The 20,365-nt window shown below is 40.2% G+C and overlaps 1 protein-coding gene across 9 annotated transcripts in view; it reads left to right on the top strand.

The window, feature by feature from the left end:
• The first annotated feature begins 8,172 nt into the window (after positions 1 to 8,172).
• ZNF790 (zinc finger protein 790) overlaps positions 8,173 to 20,365 on the top strand; it is a 55,199-nt gene continuing 43,006 nt past the window's right edge. For 4 of the 9 annotated variants that reach the window (XM_086690976.1, XM_086690969.1, XM_086690975.1 and 1 more), the window contains exons 1-4: positions 8,174 to 8,555; positions 17,464 to 17,545; positions 18,565 to 18,691; positions 18,988 to 19,083. In XM_086690976.1, coding sequence (XP_086547102.1) covers positions 17,537 to 17,545; positions 18,565 to 18,691; positions 18,988 to 19,083 — 232 coding nt within the window. In that variant the 5' untranslated portion in view covers positions 8,174 to 8,555; positions 17,464 to 17,536. Of the gene's footprint in view, positions 8,556 to 8,829; positions 9,378 to 17,463; positions 17,546 to 18,564; positions 18,692 to 18,987; positions 19,084 to 20,365 lie in introns of those variants that run through there. The other 5 variants (XM_086690973.1, XM_025914535.2, XM_086690970.1 and 2 more) reach the window with 5 other exon arrangements.

The raw sequence follows: 20,365 nt of genomic DNA, 5'->3' as shown, positions 1-20,365 counted from the left end.
CTCCAACCCGCCAGAAGATCCCGCCCACTGCTCAGGAGAAGGTCCAGTTCTCGCGGGAGGGAGCACTGAGCCTAGAGGCCTCTGGGAGATGTAGTACGAATGCGACAGGTTTCTGGAAAGCTGTCGCCTGGATATCCCAATTTCCCCGAGGCGTGGAGCCCGGACCTGGCCAAAACTGGGCCTTCCCGCTGAGCCGCGCTCCGGGGGCTTCCGCGAGCGTCAGCTAAGGACTCCGTCGACCAAACTGTAGACAGGCTCCTGTGAGCACTCCTGTTGACCATGGCTGGTCCTTGATCTGCAGACCCTAGTTCAGCAAGAATCCCCCTGCCCTTGATACTTAACCACGCTCCTCTTAGTAATCTTTTATCCACTGACTCCCTCATGCCGTGCATTGGATATAAATCCCTGCTATGTTATATACTGACTTGAGTTCAATCTCTCTCTCTCTCTATTGCAACAATCTTTCATAAAGTCTTCCTTACCTGTTTAACTTGTCTGGTGCAATTTTTCGTTGACACAGCCCTCAGAGCGGCTCTCTCCAGCTTTGGTAGTTCACCTGTAACATACTAGGTCCTACAGGCATCCTTCTGAGGCATCCTGGGAATCCCAGTCCTGGCCTTCGCCAATGGCCAGATGGACCAGGCCAAGCTGCCTAAGCTGCCTCCTCTAGAAGCTGGCCACACTTAAGTGCCCTGATGGTGCTCAGAATTCTGCTTTGCCCTGAGTACCAAGATGTTCTTGAGGCAGACTGCTTCGGGACTTGTCGGGGAGCCAGGAGAACGAACCCGAATGTGGACGGGAGCATCTGTGACCAAACCAGCCTGGGGAGTTTGAAAGGGAGAAATCTTCAAGCCCAGTTATGTATTTGAAGGTAGGCAAAGAAAGTGTGAGACAGCGGTGAGATTACATGTGTGACTGGTTGGAGGAGGATAGTTGAGTGTAAGAGAAACTGCATGTGAGTAAAATTGGTGAGTGTGAACAGAGTGGTGGGATCAAGACTATGTGTGACTTCGTGAGGCTAGAGGGTCATATCATGGGCATGTGAGGTTGGAATAATTGTGTGCATGTGGTGGGGCAAGATTGTGTGTGGATCTGTGGGTAAGTGTGAGTATTTGTGTGATCACCTAAATATGGGTCATCTCAGCATGGGTGGCTGAGATGGTGGAGGAATCTGAATCCTGCAAGCCTCATTTCCTATTCAAACTAATAATAAGGGCATGTCTTCCTGGAGTTTCAATTTTAAGAGGGAAAAGCTACATAATTTATATAATAAATAACTTGCAGCATTCTTATATAAACACTTAAGATTCCAAACATTTGTTCTGGAACAGAATAACAAATCAGTATGACATTTTAAACAAGGTACATTTTGCTATAGGGGTACCTGTTTTGTCCACAGTCTTGCCCCCAGACATTTACTCTTCTCTGTTCTTTGGGAGTCATTGGTAGAGTAAACACTCAGAGACGTGATTGTTCAATTCAAACAGGAGCATCAGCCACAACTTAAAGATGTTCAGATGGGGGCGCCTAGGTGGCTCAGTGGGTTAAGCGTCTGACTCTTGATTTCAGCTCAGGTCATGATCTCATGGTTCATGAGATCAAGCCCTGTGTCTTGCTCTATGCTGACAGCATGGAGCCTGCTTGGGATTCTCTCTCTGCCTTTATCTCTCTCTCAAAATAAATCAATAAACATAAAAAAAATAATTGATGTTCAGAGGAATCTGTACAGCAATGTGATGCTGGAGAACTAGAGCAACACAGCCATATTAGGCGTGGATAGCTCTCTGTATAATCCAATTTCTGAAAGTAAAGTACTGTCTCTTTTCCATTTCTGAAATACTTAGAACCTTTACACGGCATAGTAGATTCAGCTTTGAGATGCAAGCTTCAGATATTCTCAACCCTCTGCTATATCATTGTATATGCTCAACCTTTAAGGTAAAATGTTACTTCTTTCATTCCTCTTTATATGGTAACGTCCTGAAAGGCCCAGGCTCAGTCTGAGTTTGGGGATGGTACTTGAATTAAAGTCTTAGGTCATTTTCCTATATATGGACTATCATATAACCAAACTGAATGAAATCTTTAAGTTGGAACAAGAAGAGAGGCCATGGGTGGTGAATAGAGGAAAGGTAAAGGAGGTTGTGTCCAAGAGAGTGAGTGGAATAAGGCAGAACATAGATGTTCAGTGAGAGAGCTGACGGCCCTGAAATGTTTTTCAGGATTTCCTTCATAGGCCTTACTCTCCTTGAGTTTCAGTTGACATGAACCCTTCTGTTCTCATTGTTCCTCTATCAGTGCCCTCTTTTATTTAAGTAATCCTAGAGGACTATATTCTGTTCATTTTCAGAGTCTACATATGCACTCAGCCCTTCATAAATCTGCAGTCTATTGCAGTCATAAATCTGCAACTATTGTTGCACACTGCAGTTTCTTTTTATTACATTCTGCTTTCTTTTTTTTTTTTTTCAACGTTTTTTATTTATTTTTGGGACAGAGAGAGACAGAGCATGAACGGGGGAGGGGCAGAGAGAGAGGGAGACACAGAATGGGAAACAGGCTCCAGGCTCTGAGCCATCAGCCCAGAGCCCGATGCGGGGCTCGAACTCACGGACCGCGAGATCGTGACCTGGCTGAAGTCGGAAGCTTAACCGACTGCGCCACCCAGGCGCCCCTTACATTCTGCTTTCTATCTTTCCATTGCTAAAAGCTTCAGGGTTATACTTTACATCTGCATTTCACAGTCCTATTTCAGCAACCTTCATCACCTCTCAAAGTTACTAGCTTAGGAACTTAGTGACTTTCCTCCTGGCTCTCCTTTCTGTCAACTTTTTTTTTCACAATTGTTTTTATTTTATTTTTATTTTTTTAATGTTTTTTTTATTTTTGAAAGAGGGAGAGAGTGAGCATGAGCAGGGGAGGGGCTGAGAAAGAGGGAGACACAGAATCTGAAACAGGATCCAGGCTCTGAGCTATCATTATGGAGCCCCACATGGGGCTTGAACCCACAAACCATGAGATTATGACCTGAGCTGAAGTCAGACTCCTAAGCGACTGAGCAACCCAGGTGCCCCATTTCACAGTTGTTTTTAAAGGAATCATCTCATTGATCTTAAAAATGTAAACAAGGTTATAGTGAAAAAAAAAGAAGTCTCCCTTTCACTATTTCTCTTCTCTACATGTATCTACTGTGGCTAGTTTCTTATGTAAACTACTTTGAGTAATTCTATGACTATACCAACATATCTATGTATATAAGGCCCCTTATCTTTATTTTTCACAAATTTTAATATAAAGCATTTTATTTTTTATTATTATTTCTTAGGAGACATCCCATATTAATACATATTCCTTGTTCTTACGGTGGCATAGTATTTTGTGGTGGGGGAAATGTCATACTTTCATACCATATTCGTGAATTTTTAGGATGTTTTCAGGTTTCTACAATTCTAGAATGAATATCTTTATATATTCAGCTTTGCACAGATGTGCAAGCATCTTTGTAATAAATTCCTCTAAGAAGTGCTGGGTCAGAGGCATTGTATAAATATTTGCAATCCACATAAGATGAATCACTTTCCATTCCCACCAAAAAACTTATGAAAGTTCATGTTTCCTGTTCTTGTCAAACACTGTATTTTTGATTTAACAGCTCAATTGACCTATTGAGCCTTTATATGTGCCAGGTTATATTCTAGGAAAGCATCAGTGAAAAAAAATGGCCAAAATTTCCTTTCCTCAAGGAGTTTATATTCTAGTCAGGGAAAGTGGTCAATGAACATGCAAATGAAATATATAGTATTCCAGATAAGAGTAAGCTCTAAAGAGAAAAATAAAGCTTGGAAATGGGATAGCAAGTGCCAAGGGAATTGCAATTTTATGTTTTTTAAAAAAATTTTTTAACATTTATTTATTATTGAGAGACACAGAGACATAGAGCATGAGCAGGGGAGAGGGAGAGAGAGGGAGAGACACAGAATCTGAAGTAGGCTCCAGGCTCCGAGCTGTCAGCACAGAGCCCAACGCAGGGCTCAAACTCCCAAACTGTGAGATCATGACCTGAGCCGAAGCTGGTCGCCTAACCAACTGAGCCACCCAGGTGCCCCTGTGTTGTTGTTTTTTTTAAAGTTTTATTTATTTAGGTAATCTCTACACCCAATGCAGGGCTCAAACTCACAACCCCAAGATCAAGAGTTGTGTGCTCTTCTGACTGAGCCAGTCAGGAACCCTGGGAATTGTCCTTTTAAATAGAATAGTTAGGAGAAGCCTAAAAAGAAAATATTTGAGCAAAACCAAAAAGAAGAAGCAGTGGCATTTAAAGGCATTTAGACAAAGTGAATTATAAACAGAGAAAACACCAAAATAGAAATGCCATAGGTTGGCTACAAGCCTGGTATATTCAAAAGCAGCAAGTTGGTCACAGTGACAAAGTGAAGAATAGTAGATGAGAAGAAGGAGCTAATGAGGGGACCAATTATGGAAGGTCTTAGAGAGCATTGTAAGAACTTTGCTTATTTTTCTCAGTGAGATGTGAAGGCAATGTTGGTTCTGCACAGAGGAGTGACATGATCTGACTTGCATTTAAAAGAGATCACTTGGGGGGCGCCTGGGTGGCGCAGTCGGTTAAGCGTCCGACTTCAGCCAGGTCACGATCTCGCGGTCCGTGAGTTCGAGCCCCGCGTCGGGCTCTGGGCTGATGGCTCAGAGCCTGGAGCCTGTTTCCAATTCTGTGTCTCCCTCTCTCTCTGCCCCTCCCCCATTCATGCTCTGTCTCTCTCTCTGTCCCAAAAATAAATAAATGTTGAAAAAAAAAAAATTAAAAAAAAAAAAAAAAAAAAAGAGATCACTTGGGGGTGGGGGTGGGGGTACCAGGGTGGCTCAGTCATTAAGTGTCTGACTCTTAATTTTGGCTCACGTGATGATCTCATGGTTCATGAGTTCAAGTCTCGCATCAGGCTCTTCACTGACAATGAGCAGCCTACTTGGGATTCTCTCTCACTCCTTCTCTCTCTGCCCCTCCTGAGCTCTCTCTCAAAATAAATTGATAAGCTTAAAAAATAAAAACAAAATAAAAGAGATCACTCGGTGCATGGCTGATTCAGTCAGAAAACTGTGCAACTCTTGATCTTGGGGTAGTGAGTTCAAGCCCCACATGGGGTATAGAGATTACTTAAATAGCTAAAACTTTAAAAACAGAGAGAGTGACCAGGGTGCTGATTAGAGAATACAGTGTAGGGGAACCAAAAAAAAAAAAAAAAAAAAAAAAAAAGGAAGCAGGGAAACTAGCTAATGAGCTGTTGGAATAATCCAGGTAAGAGATGATGGTAACTTTGTCTTGGGTGATTGCACTGGTAGTCATGAGAGGAGTTGGATTTCAGATATATTTTGAAGATAGAGCTGAAAGAATCAGGTAACAGATTTGATGTTGGAAATGAAAGATAAGAACCTAGGCTCATGCGAGTATTTCAGCTTGAGTAACTGAAAACCAGAATTGTTATTTACTGAAATAAAACTATGGAATGAGCAAATTTTAAGGGGTAGATGAAGAATTTTGTCTTTGCTCTCCTAAACCACTGAGACAGTCCATGTTAAAGAGAAACATTTATTTGTTGTCAGTATCTAGATGTCATTTATAACAGTAAGAGGATGAGGGGTGCCTGGGTGGCTCAGTCTGTTAAACCTCTGACTCCTGATATCGGCTCAGGTCATGATCTCATGGTTCATGAGTGCGAGCCCCAACATCGGACTCTCTGCTGTCAGTGCAGAGCCAGCTTCAGATGCTCTGTCTCCCTCTGTCTCTGCCTTCCCCACTCATACGTATGTGCATGTGCGCGCTCTCTCTCAAAAATAAATTAAAAAAAATAATAGTGGGAGGATGAGAATTCTAAGGAAATCTATTAGGGTAAGAATAAACATAGTAACAGATTGCAGTGGGTTAAATTGTGGCCCCCAGAGATATGTCCATATCCTAACCCCGAGACATGTGAATGTGACCTTACTTAGTAAAAGTAATTTTCTTTTCAGGCATAATTAAGAATCTCTAGGTGCATTCATTCTAGATAATCTAGGTGTGACCTAAATCCAATGACAAGTGTCTTTATAATAGAAGATGAAAAGACATACAAGAGAAGGCCATGTGAAGACAGAGTATAGATTGACGTTACACGGCAACAAGCTAAGGATACCTGAGTCTAGTTAGGATTTTTTTTTTTAATCTCTTGGGAATATCTTGATTTTTTTTTTCCTTGTATTTTCATATGCCTTTTAATTTTTGTTGTTTTGAAAGCCAGACATTTTGTTTAGGACACTGGTGTGCAGAAAAGTCTTAGCATAGCAGACCTGAGAATTCTTATCCCTGGAAATGTCTGCTTGCACAGTTGGCCCTTGGCTTGCACCTAGAACTTAGATTTCCAGAGGGGATTCACACTATCCTATTTGACAAAAATGGCTCACTATGCCTGTTTGTGTAAATCATATAATTTGTTAAATATCTGCTTTCCTTCTGAAATTCTAGTATGTGCCTGGCAGAGGCTCCCTATGTGACCAGCACACAATAAAAACTCTAGGTACTGAGTCTCTAGTGAACTTCCCTGGTTGGTAACATTTCACATGTGTTGTCAAAACTTGTTGCAGGGGAAATTAATGTCCTCTTTGATTTCACTTGGAAAGGATCCTTGGAAACATGTGCTGGTTTTTCCTGGACTTTGTTCCATGCACCTTTTCTCTGCTAATTTCCCTTTGTATTGTTTCACTGTGAGTTCCTCTAGTGAATCGTTCAACCTTGGACAGAGTGTTGATCTTGGGGTCCCATGACACAACAGTAATGAGGAAAATAATTTTCACCCTGAGTGGGCATACATTTTCTTCTGCAAAGTCTTTAGTGTAGAGTTTTGAGTTAATTCAGTTAGGATTTTAAGAACTAAGCAAGATAAATTCATACAATTTGATATGTGCTTATGTAAATTTTAAAGATAGATAACTGACAAGCCAAGATATTTGTGGGGTCCCCTGATTTGATGGGAGCCACCAAATGTGGGGTGACAAGATCTGGTAGAAGCTGACAATGGGGATGGTGAAAGAATTCATCCAAGGCAGAACAAAGGAGATAGAAGTTTATCGAATATACCGCAAGAAAGCAGTGGGCACAAAGGCAAAGCAGAGACTGTCTGCAGTGCGGCAGGGGTGGGATGCTGTAGTTAATTAAAGAGGGAAAGTGAGGAGGAGTGGTAACTAACTACGGCTTCCCACCCCTTAATTTTCTTTTTATGGTCCCTGTGTCCTGGTGTAAGTAACCCATTGGTCAGCTGGGGCTTATGGATATTTTGAGGTGGGTCACCTAAAGAGCATGTTTATATTCTGCCAGGGGGTTACTATGGGCCCTTCTACCTTACTCAGGTTTCCATTTTTAAAGTTAATTGCCCAAAAGCAGCCTTCACAATATTATTACCCCACCAGCCAGGCAGGATATAGTTAGTGATCAGCTGGGGCCTGGGGATCAGAAATATTATATGCATAGGCTGTTTCTTCTTGAGATACCAAATATACTCTTCATTACTATTGAGTTACACTGAACATACACATTCTATGCAGTTGTCTTCAGGTCTTTCCTATTTCTCAATAAAAATATTTTAAAGGCAATTATTTTTAAAGGTTGAATTTGAGAGTACTGAAAAAAGTCACTCCATCAGAAAGTTTAGACATACTGTCCATCTACATAACGAGCACAGAGAAAGGGAAGCAAATTTTAAAAGCCAGCAAGTATTAACTTCAGGGGAAAAAAAAGGCTAAGACATGAACAACATTTACAAAATACTAATGTAAGCTTGAATATTAATTTAAACCAAACTCTCTAAAGGTAACTGGAGGATGGGAATAAGGTATTTGAGGATGTAAGGGATACTACACCTCATTCAAGAAGCAGCTCCTATGACTTCGCAGATAGGGGACCCTCCTGGGGCCGGGCCCCTTCATCCTACCCCCAGGTCGAGCCTTGTGGGATAAGAGATATCCACCACACCTGGCCAATGCTCAAACGGAGATAGTAAGGACTCGCTGGTCACCGGACCATTCTGTCACACCATGTCTATCGGATGCCCAGATAAAGAACTCAACCTGCAAAGAATTACATCCTTCCTCTGAGCGCTGAACTACGTTTCCCAGGGGCCATCGCGTCCAAAGCTACTTCCGGTGAAAGGCCGCGTTGGTTTATTGTCCAGGTTTCCAGACTGGAGCATCCATTTGTGGGGAAGCAGCGTGGAGGCCTGGGTTGAGTCTTGCATTCTAAACGCGGCCTGGAACTAATAGAAGCTCCTGGCCACGGATGTGAACAACTGTGAAGGCGATGGTTTTTGCCCAGGGAAAGGATGTGGGCCCGGGGCCAAGGCCTGTGAATTGAGATCGTGAGATCTCTGAAAGGCTGTCCATGCTCTGACTGCATTTTCCAATGTCCATCATAGCCGAAGCAGCTTCCTGTCCGCACACTGGCCCTTTGAGGACCATAGGAAGGCTTGCGCCCGAGTCCCTGCGGAACATTTTTGAAGGGACCGCAGGGTCAGGTAAGTCTAAGATCCGGAAGCGGAATGACCCTGAGGAGTGCAGTGAGGGCTTAATGTTTTCGGAGTCTCAGGCCTTGCTAGCAAGAGGGTTTGGAAAGGCAGACGGTAGGGAGCTGTATTTGTGTGTGTCCGCTTCCGCGCCAGCGATCTCGATGGGATCTGTGGGTGCCTGTGTGAAATTGGTACGAGATCGGGATATGGGTAATCGCTCAGGAGCGGTAGGGGTGGGGTGTGTGTGTGTGTGTGTGTGTGTGTGTGTGTGTGTGTGTGTGTGTGTGTGTTTGCGTTTGCATGGGCACGATGGTGACGGGAGCTGTACGTGATAGTAATGACGTATTTACTAAATACGTATTTACACACGTATTTAGGTGTGACTGTGCATGTATATGATTGTGACTACATCACTCTGTGCGTGACCATATGTGTAGTGTAGTAACAGCAGCGGTGGAGCCAGAAACAGACTATTGTGTTTAGTAACAGTCATTCGTAAATGTGTGGAGAGCAGTTTCTGTGGTGGCCGTTAGGTGGATTGGGTAGGTTAGTATAGAATGAGGGGAAAGTAATAGGAGACAGTGTAGAGAACACATTCCAAGAGTTTCTCTGTAAATATGAGCAGGGAAATGGAGCAGCAGCTGATGGGGGCAGAGACGGGGAAATAACGCCTCAGTATGCTGGTGGTAATGAGCCACGAGGGAGGGAAAACGTTTTAAGGGCAAGAATGAGTGAGCCAAGCCCAAGAATAAAGCTGGGTACTGTAGTGTTGCAGAGAATGAGCCATGAGCTCACGTTTTCAAAAAACAAGGGGAAATATCCTGAGATGTGGTGAGTTACATGTAATCGCAAGGTGTGAAATTCCAACTTGGAGATTTTCTGGAGGAGGGAGAAAGGTCTGAAAGTAATAAAAGCAAGGAGGATACCTGCCCTGCTTCCATACCCAGTGGCAAGAGTCTGGGGGGGTGGGGGAAGGGGATGTTGAAAGCCTTCAGAGTCCTCTGGGGAGAGCCAGGTTTCCCTTAGACCCAAAGGTGAAGGGAATATTCAAAGTGGTTGGAGATAAAAGAGGAGTTTGTTATTAATGAATTATGAATTCCAGAGAGCTACTAGAAAGTGTCAAGAGTTAGAGAGGGATGGGAAGAGGGGACATTCAGCCAGTGGGGAGTGCACTGTCTGAAAAGAGAGATTATCAGGGAATCTAGGGCTTCTTATGATGGACACAGGGACAACATGGACACAGGGGATATTGGTGCTGATGTTCTGCTTGGATTCAAGACTGTTGGACAGGAAGTGATGGGGTAGAAAGAGGTGGATTTTTGAGTATCCCTCAGAAAGAGGGGAGCCAAGGATAGAAGCTTTAAAGATGGTTGGGGTAGGCAGAGTAATGCCCCTGCATAGGGTATAATCCCTGGAACCTGTGAATATTTTGCTTTACAAGGCAACGAAATTAAGTTAAGAACCTTGAAATGAGGGAGTTATCCTAAGTTATCCAATTAGGCCCAATCTAATCAAATGGATTCTTAAAGTCAGTAAACCTTTCGGATCAGAGGGAGATATGATAAAAGAAGAATGGTCAGAGATATGCGAAATTGCTGACTAAAGGCAGGGAGCCAATGCCAGTGGCGTCTAGAATCTGGAAAACATAAGGAAATAAATAATTCTCCCTTAGAGCCTCCAGAAAGGAACACAGCCCTGCTGACACCTTAATTTTAGCCCGGTGAGAACCATGTCTGACTTGGACATGCCTAACTAACCATGCCTAACTAACTGTAAGATAATAAATTTGTATTGTTTTAAGCCACTATGTTTATGATAATTTGTTACTCAGAAAACTCATATAATGGTATAGCGTCTTAGCCTTTAGTACTGTGGAGGAGTCTTGAGCCCTATGACATGAAGGAAACTCAGTCCCTATTGATAAAGTTGAGGAATTCAGGTAAAGCACATAGGCCCTCTCTTAACATGTAATTTCCAGTTTTGCTGCATTGTGATTTCTTTTAAGTTTTTAAAAAATATTTATTTTGAAGGAGAGAGCAAGTGAGCAGGAGAGGGGCAGAAAAAGAGGGAGAGAATCCTAAGCAGGCCCCACACTCAGCTTGAAGCCCGATGTGGGCTGAATCTCACCATTGTGAGATCATGACCTGAACTGAAATCAAGAACTAGATGCTTAACCAACTGAGCCACCCAGGCACCCTTGCACTGTGCTATTTTTTAACTTTGGAATTGAATGAACTTTTCCTTGTGATCTAATATATGGCCAGTCTGTAGTTACTTACTTGTTTTCCACTTTATTTGTCTTTGATTGATTAAAATGTATTAAAATACTCTACGAATGAAATTTTATCTTATATAACCTGTAACTTCTGCTTTAAGTTGCTTCTGTGAGTTGATATATGAGATATTCATATTTATTTTTATCATGAATTTTAGGCTTTTGTATTTTAGAATGCCCAAGATCATGGCCCCTGCTTATTATTTTTTATTTGCATTTGCCTTTTCTGTATTTCTCCATAATTTGTACAATGAACTTAAAAAAAATTTTTTTTTAATGTTTATTTATTTTTGAGAGTGCACATGAGCATGGGAGGACAGAGAGAGAGGGAGAATCTGAAGCAGGCTCCAGGCTCTGAGCTGTCAGCACAGAGCCCAATGCAGGACTCAAACTCACAAACTGCGAGATCATGACCTGAGCCGAAGCTGGATGCTTAACTGACTGAGCCACCCAGGTGCCCCTGTAAAATGAACTTTTTATTCGAGTTTATCATATATAGTCAAGTGTATACATGATAATACAAGCAAAACTGTACAGCTTAAGTGAATTACCACAAAGGGAACACCCATAAAATAAAAGCTCAGATAAAGAAGTAAAACATTACCTGCACCCCAGAAATCTCGCTTGTGCTTCTGTTCAGTCAGGAGCTCCCCAAAGTAACCACCATATATTGTCTGTTTTTTAACTTACACATATGTAGAATCATACAGTATGTAACCTTTTTTGTTGGCTTCCTTTGTTCAACATTTTGTCTGTGAGATTCATCCATATTGTGTGTTCACCTTGCTAGGTGCGTGTTCCAGTGCATGAATATACCAACTGTATTTGTCTGTTCAATAATTGTCATAGTATTGATGCACATATGTTTTGTTTCATGAATAATGATGCTAGGAGCATTCTTACACTTGTCATTTTGGGTTCATATGTATCCATTCTTTTGAGTCTATTTCTAGGAGAAAAATTGCTGGGTCATAGTGTAAGCGAATCTATTTAAGCAGATAATCTCAGTTTTCCTAAATAACTGAACTCATCAACAGCGTGTGCAAGTTCCAACTGCTCCCCTTTCTCATTAACACATAGTATTGTCAGACTATAAAATTTTTGTCAGTATGGTGGCTATATACTGGCATTGCAGTGTGGTTTTCTTAGACTAATGAAGTTGAATGCTTTTGTTTTAATGTCCATGGACTATTTGGATATCTTGGGGAATGCTTGTTCATGTCCTTTTCCTTTCCTTTTGGGGAACTGTTCAAATTTGGGGGAGCTTGTCTGTCCTTTTATTGTTGATTCGTGCAAGTTCTTTATTTAGCTTGGATGTGAATCCTTTGTCAGCCATTGTATTGCAAATATCCTCTAATCCATGGTTTGATTTTCACTAGTTCTTTTCTGATTAACAGAAATTGCTTCTTAAAATGTAGTTTTATTTAAAAAATAAATAAATACAAATCAAGAAGTAAATTGTAGTTTTATTTATTATCTTTCCCTTTGTGGTTTGTACTCTCTGTACCCTATTTAAAAAATCTTTCCTGGGGCACCTGGGTGGCTCAGTCGGTTAAGTGTCTGACTTCGGCTCAGGTCAGGATCTCACAGTTTGTGAGTTTGAGCCCTGCGTCATGCTCTGTGCTGACAGCTCAGAGCCTGGAACCTGCTTCAGATTCTGTGTCTCTTTCTGTCTCTGCCCTCCCCTGCTCATGGGCACTCTCTCTCTCCCTCTCAAAAATAAAATACACATTAAAAAAAAAAAAAGAAATCTTTGCCTATCCCAGAGGCATGAAGATATTTGTATCTTCTATATTAATATCTTTCACATTTAGGTGTACAAACCTTCTAGAATTGATTTTTGTGTATGTTGTAAGGTAAAGATCAATTCATTTCCCCCTTATAGATATTCAATTGACTTGGCATCATTTGTTGAAAAGTCTATCTTTCCTCCCTGATAATGTCTGCTCTGAAATCTACCTTGTCTCATATTAATGTAACCACTCTAGCATCCTTTTGATTATGATTTCCATGGTATATCTTTTGCCATCCTTTTACTTTTAACCTTTTTATACCATTATATTGCAGATAAACTGACATCTTGAAAATAATCAGCCTTTCATCTCATAAATGTGATAAATTCCTCCATTCATTTAGATGTCCTGCAATTTCACTCTATTGTTTGTAGTAATTGATGCAGAGGCCTTGTACTTATTTTGTTAAATTTATAAGTATTTGAAAATTTTGTTGCTATTGTAAAAGCTGTTATTTAAAAAAATTTTTTTCAATGTTTATTTATTTATTTTTGAAGGAGAGAGAGCATGAGTGGGTGAGAGGCAGAGAGAGAGGGAGACAGAATCCAAGGCAGGCTCTAGGCTCTGAGCTGTCAGCACAGAGTCCGATGCGGGGTTTGAACCCATGAGCAATAAGATCATGGCCTGAGCCGAAGTCAGACGCTCAACCGACTGAGCCACCCAGGTGCCCCAAAAACTGTCATTTTAAATCTAACTTTTAATTTCCTAATTTTTACTTGTAAGTTGAAATGTAGTTGACATTTTACTCTCTCTGACTTCATGTTTTTATTCTTTAATATTTCTGTATTTCTACTAATGACTTGGCTGCTTTAAATGATATCCTTTCTCTCTCAGTTATTATAAATGAGGCAATCAGTGAACTTGTCCCTTTCCCTTTTGTAAGCTTTATCCCTATATTAGTTATTGCTGTAAAACATACTACCCTAAAAATCAATAAAACTGTATTATCTTAACACCATTTTTGCAGATCAGGAATTTAGGAGTGGCTTAGCGTGGAGTCTCTGGCTTAGTGTCTCACAAAGTTGCAGCCAAACTCTTGGCCAGGCCACAGTCATCTGAAAGCATGACTGAGGCTGGAGGATCACTTTCTAAGATGATTCCCTCACTTGGCTATTGGCAAAAGACCTCAGTTCCTCTCTATGTGGACCTCTGTAAGGCTGCTATAGTGTCCTTGTGACATGTCATACAGCTTTCCCCAGAGCAGAAAGACAGCAAGAGTACGTACAGTAGAAGCCATAATGTCCTTTTTGACCTATCCTTCTCCATCGTTCCCACAATATCTTCTTGGTACATAAATCTGCTCAATTCAATGCAGGAGACAACTACACAGTGTTAATACCAAGTAGTAGATACCTTTGGGGACCATTCAGCATACTGGTACCATAATCTCCATCTTATTTTTTAATTTAGATTTGCTTTTAAATGTGTTCGGCAGTAACGCCGAATATGTCCTCCAGTAATTTAGAAAGCACTCCTGGGAACAATATTCCCTAAGTTCATGCAGCATAAAACTTTTTATATCCTTTATACTTGAAAGACAGCTTGGCTGCATATAAAATCTTTGACTCTGGGGGCCCCTGGGTGACTCTGGAGGCACCTGGGTGGCTCAGTTGGTTAAACGTCCGTTTTTTTGCCTTGGGTCATGATCTTGCAGCTCCATGATCGCGCAACTTGTGGGTTCTGGCCCCCTATGGGGCTCTGTGCTGAGAGCTTGGAGCCTGGAGCCTGCTTCGGATTCTCTCTCTCTCCCTCTCTCCCTCTCTCTCTCTGCCACTCCCGACTTGCACTCTACTTCTCTCAAAAATAAATATACATTAAAAAAATTTTTTTTAATTCTTTGATTCTATTATTTATTTTCCCACAAGTATACTGGAGAGACTAACCTCACTATTTGGGGAACTGAATTTAGTGGAGAAGTCTAATGACAACTGAATTTCCTTTTTCTCATGGGTAACTTGATATTTTTATCTTGATTTCCTATGGGTTTTAGCCTAATAATTTTATTAAGAAATGTTTATTAAGAAATGTTTATTAAGAAATTTTATTAAGGCTCAAAATGAACATTTTGAGTCCTTTCTCTCTGCATATGGGGTGTCTTTTCATTATGTATATTCATGCTTTATTTCAGGAAATTATTTTTTAATGTTAAAAATGTAGTTTTTAATATTTGTTCTCTTCCTTGATTTGGATTTCATCTGTAGGGATCTGCTTAGTTACAGGTTGGATTGTCTCTGACTTTCATTGTTTTCTTCCAATAATTGTTATCTCTTTCTTTGTTTCATTTTGTTCCATTCACTAATTTCTGTATTCTTTGTCCATGCTACACTTTCTATATTTGTCATACCTTGTGCTTCTTGTAGTTTATTCTTTGCTCCTAAAGTGGTTTTGCCTGTGTTCTCTTTCATACTTGAATTCTACTAACTCTTGTATATAGTCTATTCATCATTTCTTCCCCATTCCTGAGATCATTGTAACATTTGTGCATGTAGTCTTGCCTCAGAGCTGTGATTGTATCATCAAATATTTTTTTACTCATAGTGGAATGTTAGGTAATACTTCTAATATTCTCTGATTTTTTTTAGGCAGTTTTCTTTATACTAATGGGAATTCTGGCATTCATTTCAAACTTATATCTAACAATATCTTTGGACACAGTACTTCTAATTTTTTGTGTGTGTTTGTTTGTTTGTTGGAATGTGATAGATTACCTCAGAATAGCTGTCACTGGTACTTTCCCCTGAAAAGGTAGTTTTTAGGTTCTTCTGCTCAAGAGTTCCCTCCTCTGTTACTGCAGTAGAAGACAATTTCTTTAAAATAGGTTCCAAAAAAAAAAAAATATATGGTTCCTCTGAACAACCAGGTTTTCTTTGTTGTTCAGAATGTAACCTGGTTCAGGAGGACTCCTACTATCAGTTCTGAGTTCCCCAGTGCCTTCTCTGCTGCAATTAAAGAATACAGCTAATCCCCCAACTTATTTGATGAGGCCAGTATTACCCAGATACCAAAACTAGGCAAAGCATATCTCATAAGAATGAGTTTAAAAATCCTCAACAAAATACTTGCAAACCAAATCCAGCAACATATAAATGCACTCATACAATATGACCAAGTGGAATATATCCCAGCATTGTCTGAACATCCAAAAATCAATTAATGTGATACATTACATAAATAGAATAAAACCCAAAAATTACAGGGTCATTTTAATAGATACAGAAAAAACATTTGACAAAAGCCAGTACCTTTTCATTATAAAAATACTCTATAAACTAGGAATTAAAGGGAATTTCCTTGACTTGATATAGGGCACCTACAAAAATTCCATACTTAGTAGTGAGTATCTGAATGTTTTCCCCCTAAGATCGGGAATAAGAAAAAGAATGGCTGCTTTTGCCACTTCTATTCAATATTGTAGAGATTTTACAGGGCAGTTAGACAAGAAAAAAGAAAAAGCACCTATATTGGGAAAGAAATAAAACTCTCTATTTACACATGACATGAGAAAAACCATGAGAACTAATAAAGGAGCTTAGAAAAGTTTTAGGATACAAAGGACGCCTGGGTGGCTCAGCTGGTTAAGCATTCGACTCCTGATTTCGGCTCAGGTCATGATATCACAGTTGCGAGATTGAGGGTCAGGCTCTGTGCTGGTTGCTGAGCCTGTTAAAGATTCTCTCTTTCCCTTAGGGGCGCCTGGGTGGCTCAGTCGGTTAAGTATCCTCCTTCAGCTGGGTCATGATCTCGCGGTTTGTGAGTTCAAGCCCCACGTGGGGCTCTGTGCTGACAGCTCAGAGCCTGGAGCCTGCTTCAGGTTCTATGTCTCCCTCTCTCTCTGCCCCTCCCCCACTCATGCTCTGTCTCTCTCTGTCTCTCAATAATAAATAAACGTTAAAAAATTAAAAAAAATAATTCACTCTTTCTGTCTTCCTCTGCCCCTCCCCTGCCCCTGGGGTAAAAAAAAGGTTTTGGATACAAGATCAATAGATAAAAATCAAGTGTATATTTATAAACTTGCAATGAAGAATCCAAAAATGAAATTAAGAAAATAGTTCCATTCACAATAGCATCAAAAAGCGTAAAATGTTTAGGAATAAATTTAATTGGTGAAGTGTAAATCTCATAGTCTGAAAACCATAAAACAGGTATTCAAACAAAAACTTGTACATGAAAGTTCAGAGCAGCATATTTATAATTTTTTTTTTCAACGTTTATTTATTTTTGGGACAGAGAGAGACAGAGCATGAACAGGGGAGGGGCAGAGAGAGAGGGAGACACAGAATTGGAAACAGGCTCCAGGCTCTGAGCCATCAGCCCAGAGCCCGACGCGGGGCTCGAACTCACGGACCGCGAGATCGTGACCTGGCTGAAGTCGGACGCTTAACCGACTGCGCCACCCAGGCGCCCCCAGAGCAGCATATTTATAATAGTCAAAAGGTGGAAACAGCCCAAATGTCCATTAACAGATGAATGGGTAAACAAAATGTGATCTAGGTCATACAATGGAATATTATTCAGCCACAGAAAGGAATGAAATACTGATACATGCTACAACTTGGTTGAACCTTGAAAGCATTATGCTAAATGAAAGACACTAGTCATAGTAAGTTCACATATTATAAGATTCCATTCATATGAAAGTCCAGGATAGAGAAATCTACAGAGACAAAAAGTAGATTAGTGGTTACTTAGGACTGAGAGAGAGGAGGAGGGAGAATGAGGACTTGGATTTTGGTTTGGGCCAGGATTTCTGCAGACTCCCTCTGACCTTTCTTCAGGGAAGAAAATGGAATTCTGAGTCCATTTGAAAGCTCTGAGGAAAACCTGACCTCTCACGATTCCTTCCCTCTAGCTCTGCTTTCTCAAGACTGTGCTTCACCAGGAGAGGAATCTAGAAGACTGATTGAGTCTTAGAATTTTAAGTCATGGCCCATGTGAGTTGGAATTGCCTCTTTCCAAAAATTATAACCATCTATATCACATCATATGAGCATTTTTATTTCTTATCCTTAAACTGCTTGCTTAAGTCACTATTCAGTGTGGTATGTGATAGCTGGGAAACAGTCCACTGCCTTCCCTAGGTGTCCCTCTTCTGTCCAACATGGCATTCAGCACCTCCTGCATCCTAATACTTTGACAGAGCACTGAAGGAGGAGAAATATTTTGCCTTAAAGGAAATAGTAGAGACTTTCTTTTCAAATCCGTGGCTTGACAAAGTGGAACTGAGTGGCTAAACAGGATACACTACATGAAAGCTTTTATTTACTCTGTAGAATGGGATATATCGATTATTAAAGGTGAGAGTTGGTAATGGTTGGTATTCATTTTAGTATGTGGCACTTTATCATGGCTTTTAAATAGAGGGTGTGATGGAAGGTTAATAAGTTCAGAGAGATCAGGGATCTTGCCAGGAAATCAATGAGAGATTAATATTAATAAGACATGTGCTGATTGTCACTACTTAGCCTAGAGCCCAGAGATTTTATACATTCCCACAGAAAATGGTATTCTCCACAGAAAATGATACTCAGTTAGGGAGTGTATCTCTTCCAAGAATCCTTTCAATTTCAGCTAATAGAAAATTCAACTAAAAATAGCCTAAGGAGGAAGGGAAACTTGGCACATAATAAATCTGGAGTTAGTCATTTAAGCCTGGTGTGGCATCCCTGTGGTATCAACAAAGAATTCATGATTCTGGGCTGTCATCCTGTTGTCTGCTATTTGTCACGGAAAGGTCATAAGGATGTTGTGACTGAACAACAGGAGATTTTAAGAACATATAGGCATTCAGCTTCCATGTCATTTCCCCCCGTCCCCCATACTACAGGCAGCCAACTTCAGTTTTTTGCTCAGTGAGTGTCCCACTTCCTACAGTGCCCTTTTTCATTTGTGTCCCTTCTACCTAAAAGATTTCTTTTAATTTCACCATTGGTGCTTGGGTTTGTTGTTTCAGCAGTTGATGATGTTCAGGGATATAGCTGTAGACTTCTCTCAAGAGGAGTGGGAGTGCCTGGACTTGGAACAGAGACATTTGTACAGAGATGTGATGTTGGAGAACTACAGCAACATGATCTCACTGGGTAAGATTCACAAACTGACCCCAGAACTTTCTGCTTTCTACATTGTGAATTTTTAAATTGTCTTTCAAGTGTCTAGGGGAATGTCTGACTTCTTTCTGGAAAAATGGCTTACACTTTGTAAATTTGGTTCTAGTGATCCTCAGTGGGAACATCCACCCTCTCCATCCTTTGGAAATACTTTATGCTTTTTTCTTGCTCTTCCTATAAGTGTTTTTCTTCCTTCATAACTAAGGGACTAGATGCAAACTTTGAAACCTCTACCATTTGGTCATTTCTTGTTTCTTATCTCTAATCAGGACTTTGCATTTATCAGCCAGATGTATTCTCTTTACTGGAGAAGGGAAAAGAGCCCTGGATATTTTTACAGGATGAGACAAGAGGACATTGCCCAGGTGAGTGATGGTTGAGCCAGCACAGGAACACCATCATTGCAGCTAAGAGCCCAGATGTTTATTGAGGCAGCACCATCTCTGAAATATTGGTCTCAGGTTTCTTCCTCAGGGAATAAAAACCCATGGACAAAAGCCTGAGACCTAGAGCCAAAAGTAACCTTTTCAGCATGAATTTCCAAATGACCCTTCTCTTCACCTCCAAATTCCACTCCCAATTCAGTCCTCTTCATTTTCTTTTCCTCATATTATAAAAAGGTGTCATTCTTTTTCTCCAGTAGTCCATTTATTAATGCTTTAATTGAGTTTCTTTCTTTTTTTTTATTTAGATATTTGTAAATGTCTTCATTTAGATATTTGTAAATTTCTAAAAAAAATTTTTTTTTTAATTTTCCCTACTCAATCTTGTATTTTTCTTACTCTGCCTAAATTCTCCTTGGTTCTGTATTTCTTGCACTCATTAATTCATTCTTTTAACTAACATCTACTAATTTTCCAATTTCATTTTAGGATAAGAAGGGTTAACAAAGAGTATATAATCTATTAAGAAACTTGTATTTTTTTTTTGACGGGAATATGTCCATAAATTTAAGCAAAATAGGCTCTAAATTAAGAGAAGATGTAATAGGCTGCTTAGTTGAAAATCAGGAATGTAGGGGAAAATGGCTTCTGACTATAGTGAATAGGAAGTGGCAGAAGAGAGGTTAAGGCTAATGGAGGACAACAAAGAGAATGCGATGTCATAAAAGTCCTAGCAGTCAAGAGGAAACAAGGGGTATATTTGGCAAGTTGAGGTTAATTAATGAATTTTCTATTATGAGCAAGACTCAGATTGAAATAACATACTCTTGGAGCTTCTTTTTTATTTGAAATACCGAGGAAGGAAAATAAATTTTATTTCCTTACTGGACTCATGTTTGTAAATTCCAGAAACTATATTTTGTGTTTTAAAATTGTTCTTTTTCTGAACTATTGATACTGCAACAACTTGAATGAATCTCAAGGACATTGTGCTGAATGAAAAATGCCAACTCCAAAGGTCACATGCCAAATGAATCCATTTATAGAACGTTCTGGAAATCACTAAATTATAACCATTGAAAACATATTAGTGGTTGCTAGTGGTTAGGGATGAGCATGGGAGAGTGATGGTGGTGATTATGGCTATAAAGAGAGAGCATAAGAGGTAAAATCGGTGTAGTAATGGTCTTGGTCTGTGTCTTGATTGTGGTGGTGTTTACAGGAATCCACGTATGTGATGAAATGATATAACTATACATATGCG

The sequence above is a fragment of the Puma concolor genome, chromosome E2 (genome assembly GCF_028749965.1).
Source record: "Puma concolor isolate L17-30 chromosome E2, mPumCon1.1.hap2, whole genome shotgun sequence".
Taxonomy (NCBI): domain Eukaryota; kingdom Metazoa; phylum Chordata; class Mammalia; order Carnivora; family Felidae; genus Puma; species Puma concolor.
Note: the sequence above shows the minus strand (reverse complement) of the source record. Positions and strands in the feature narration are given on the sequence as shown.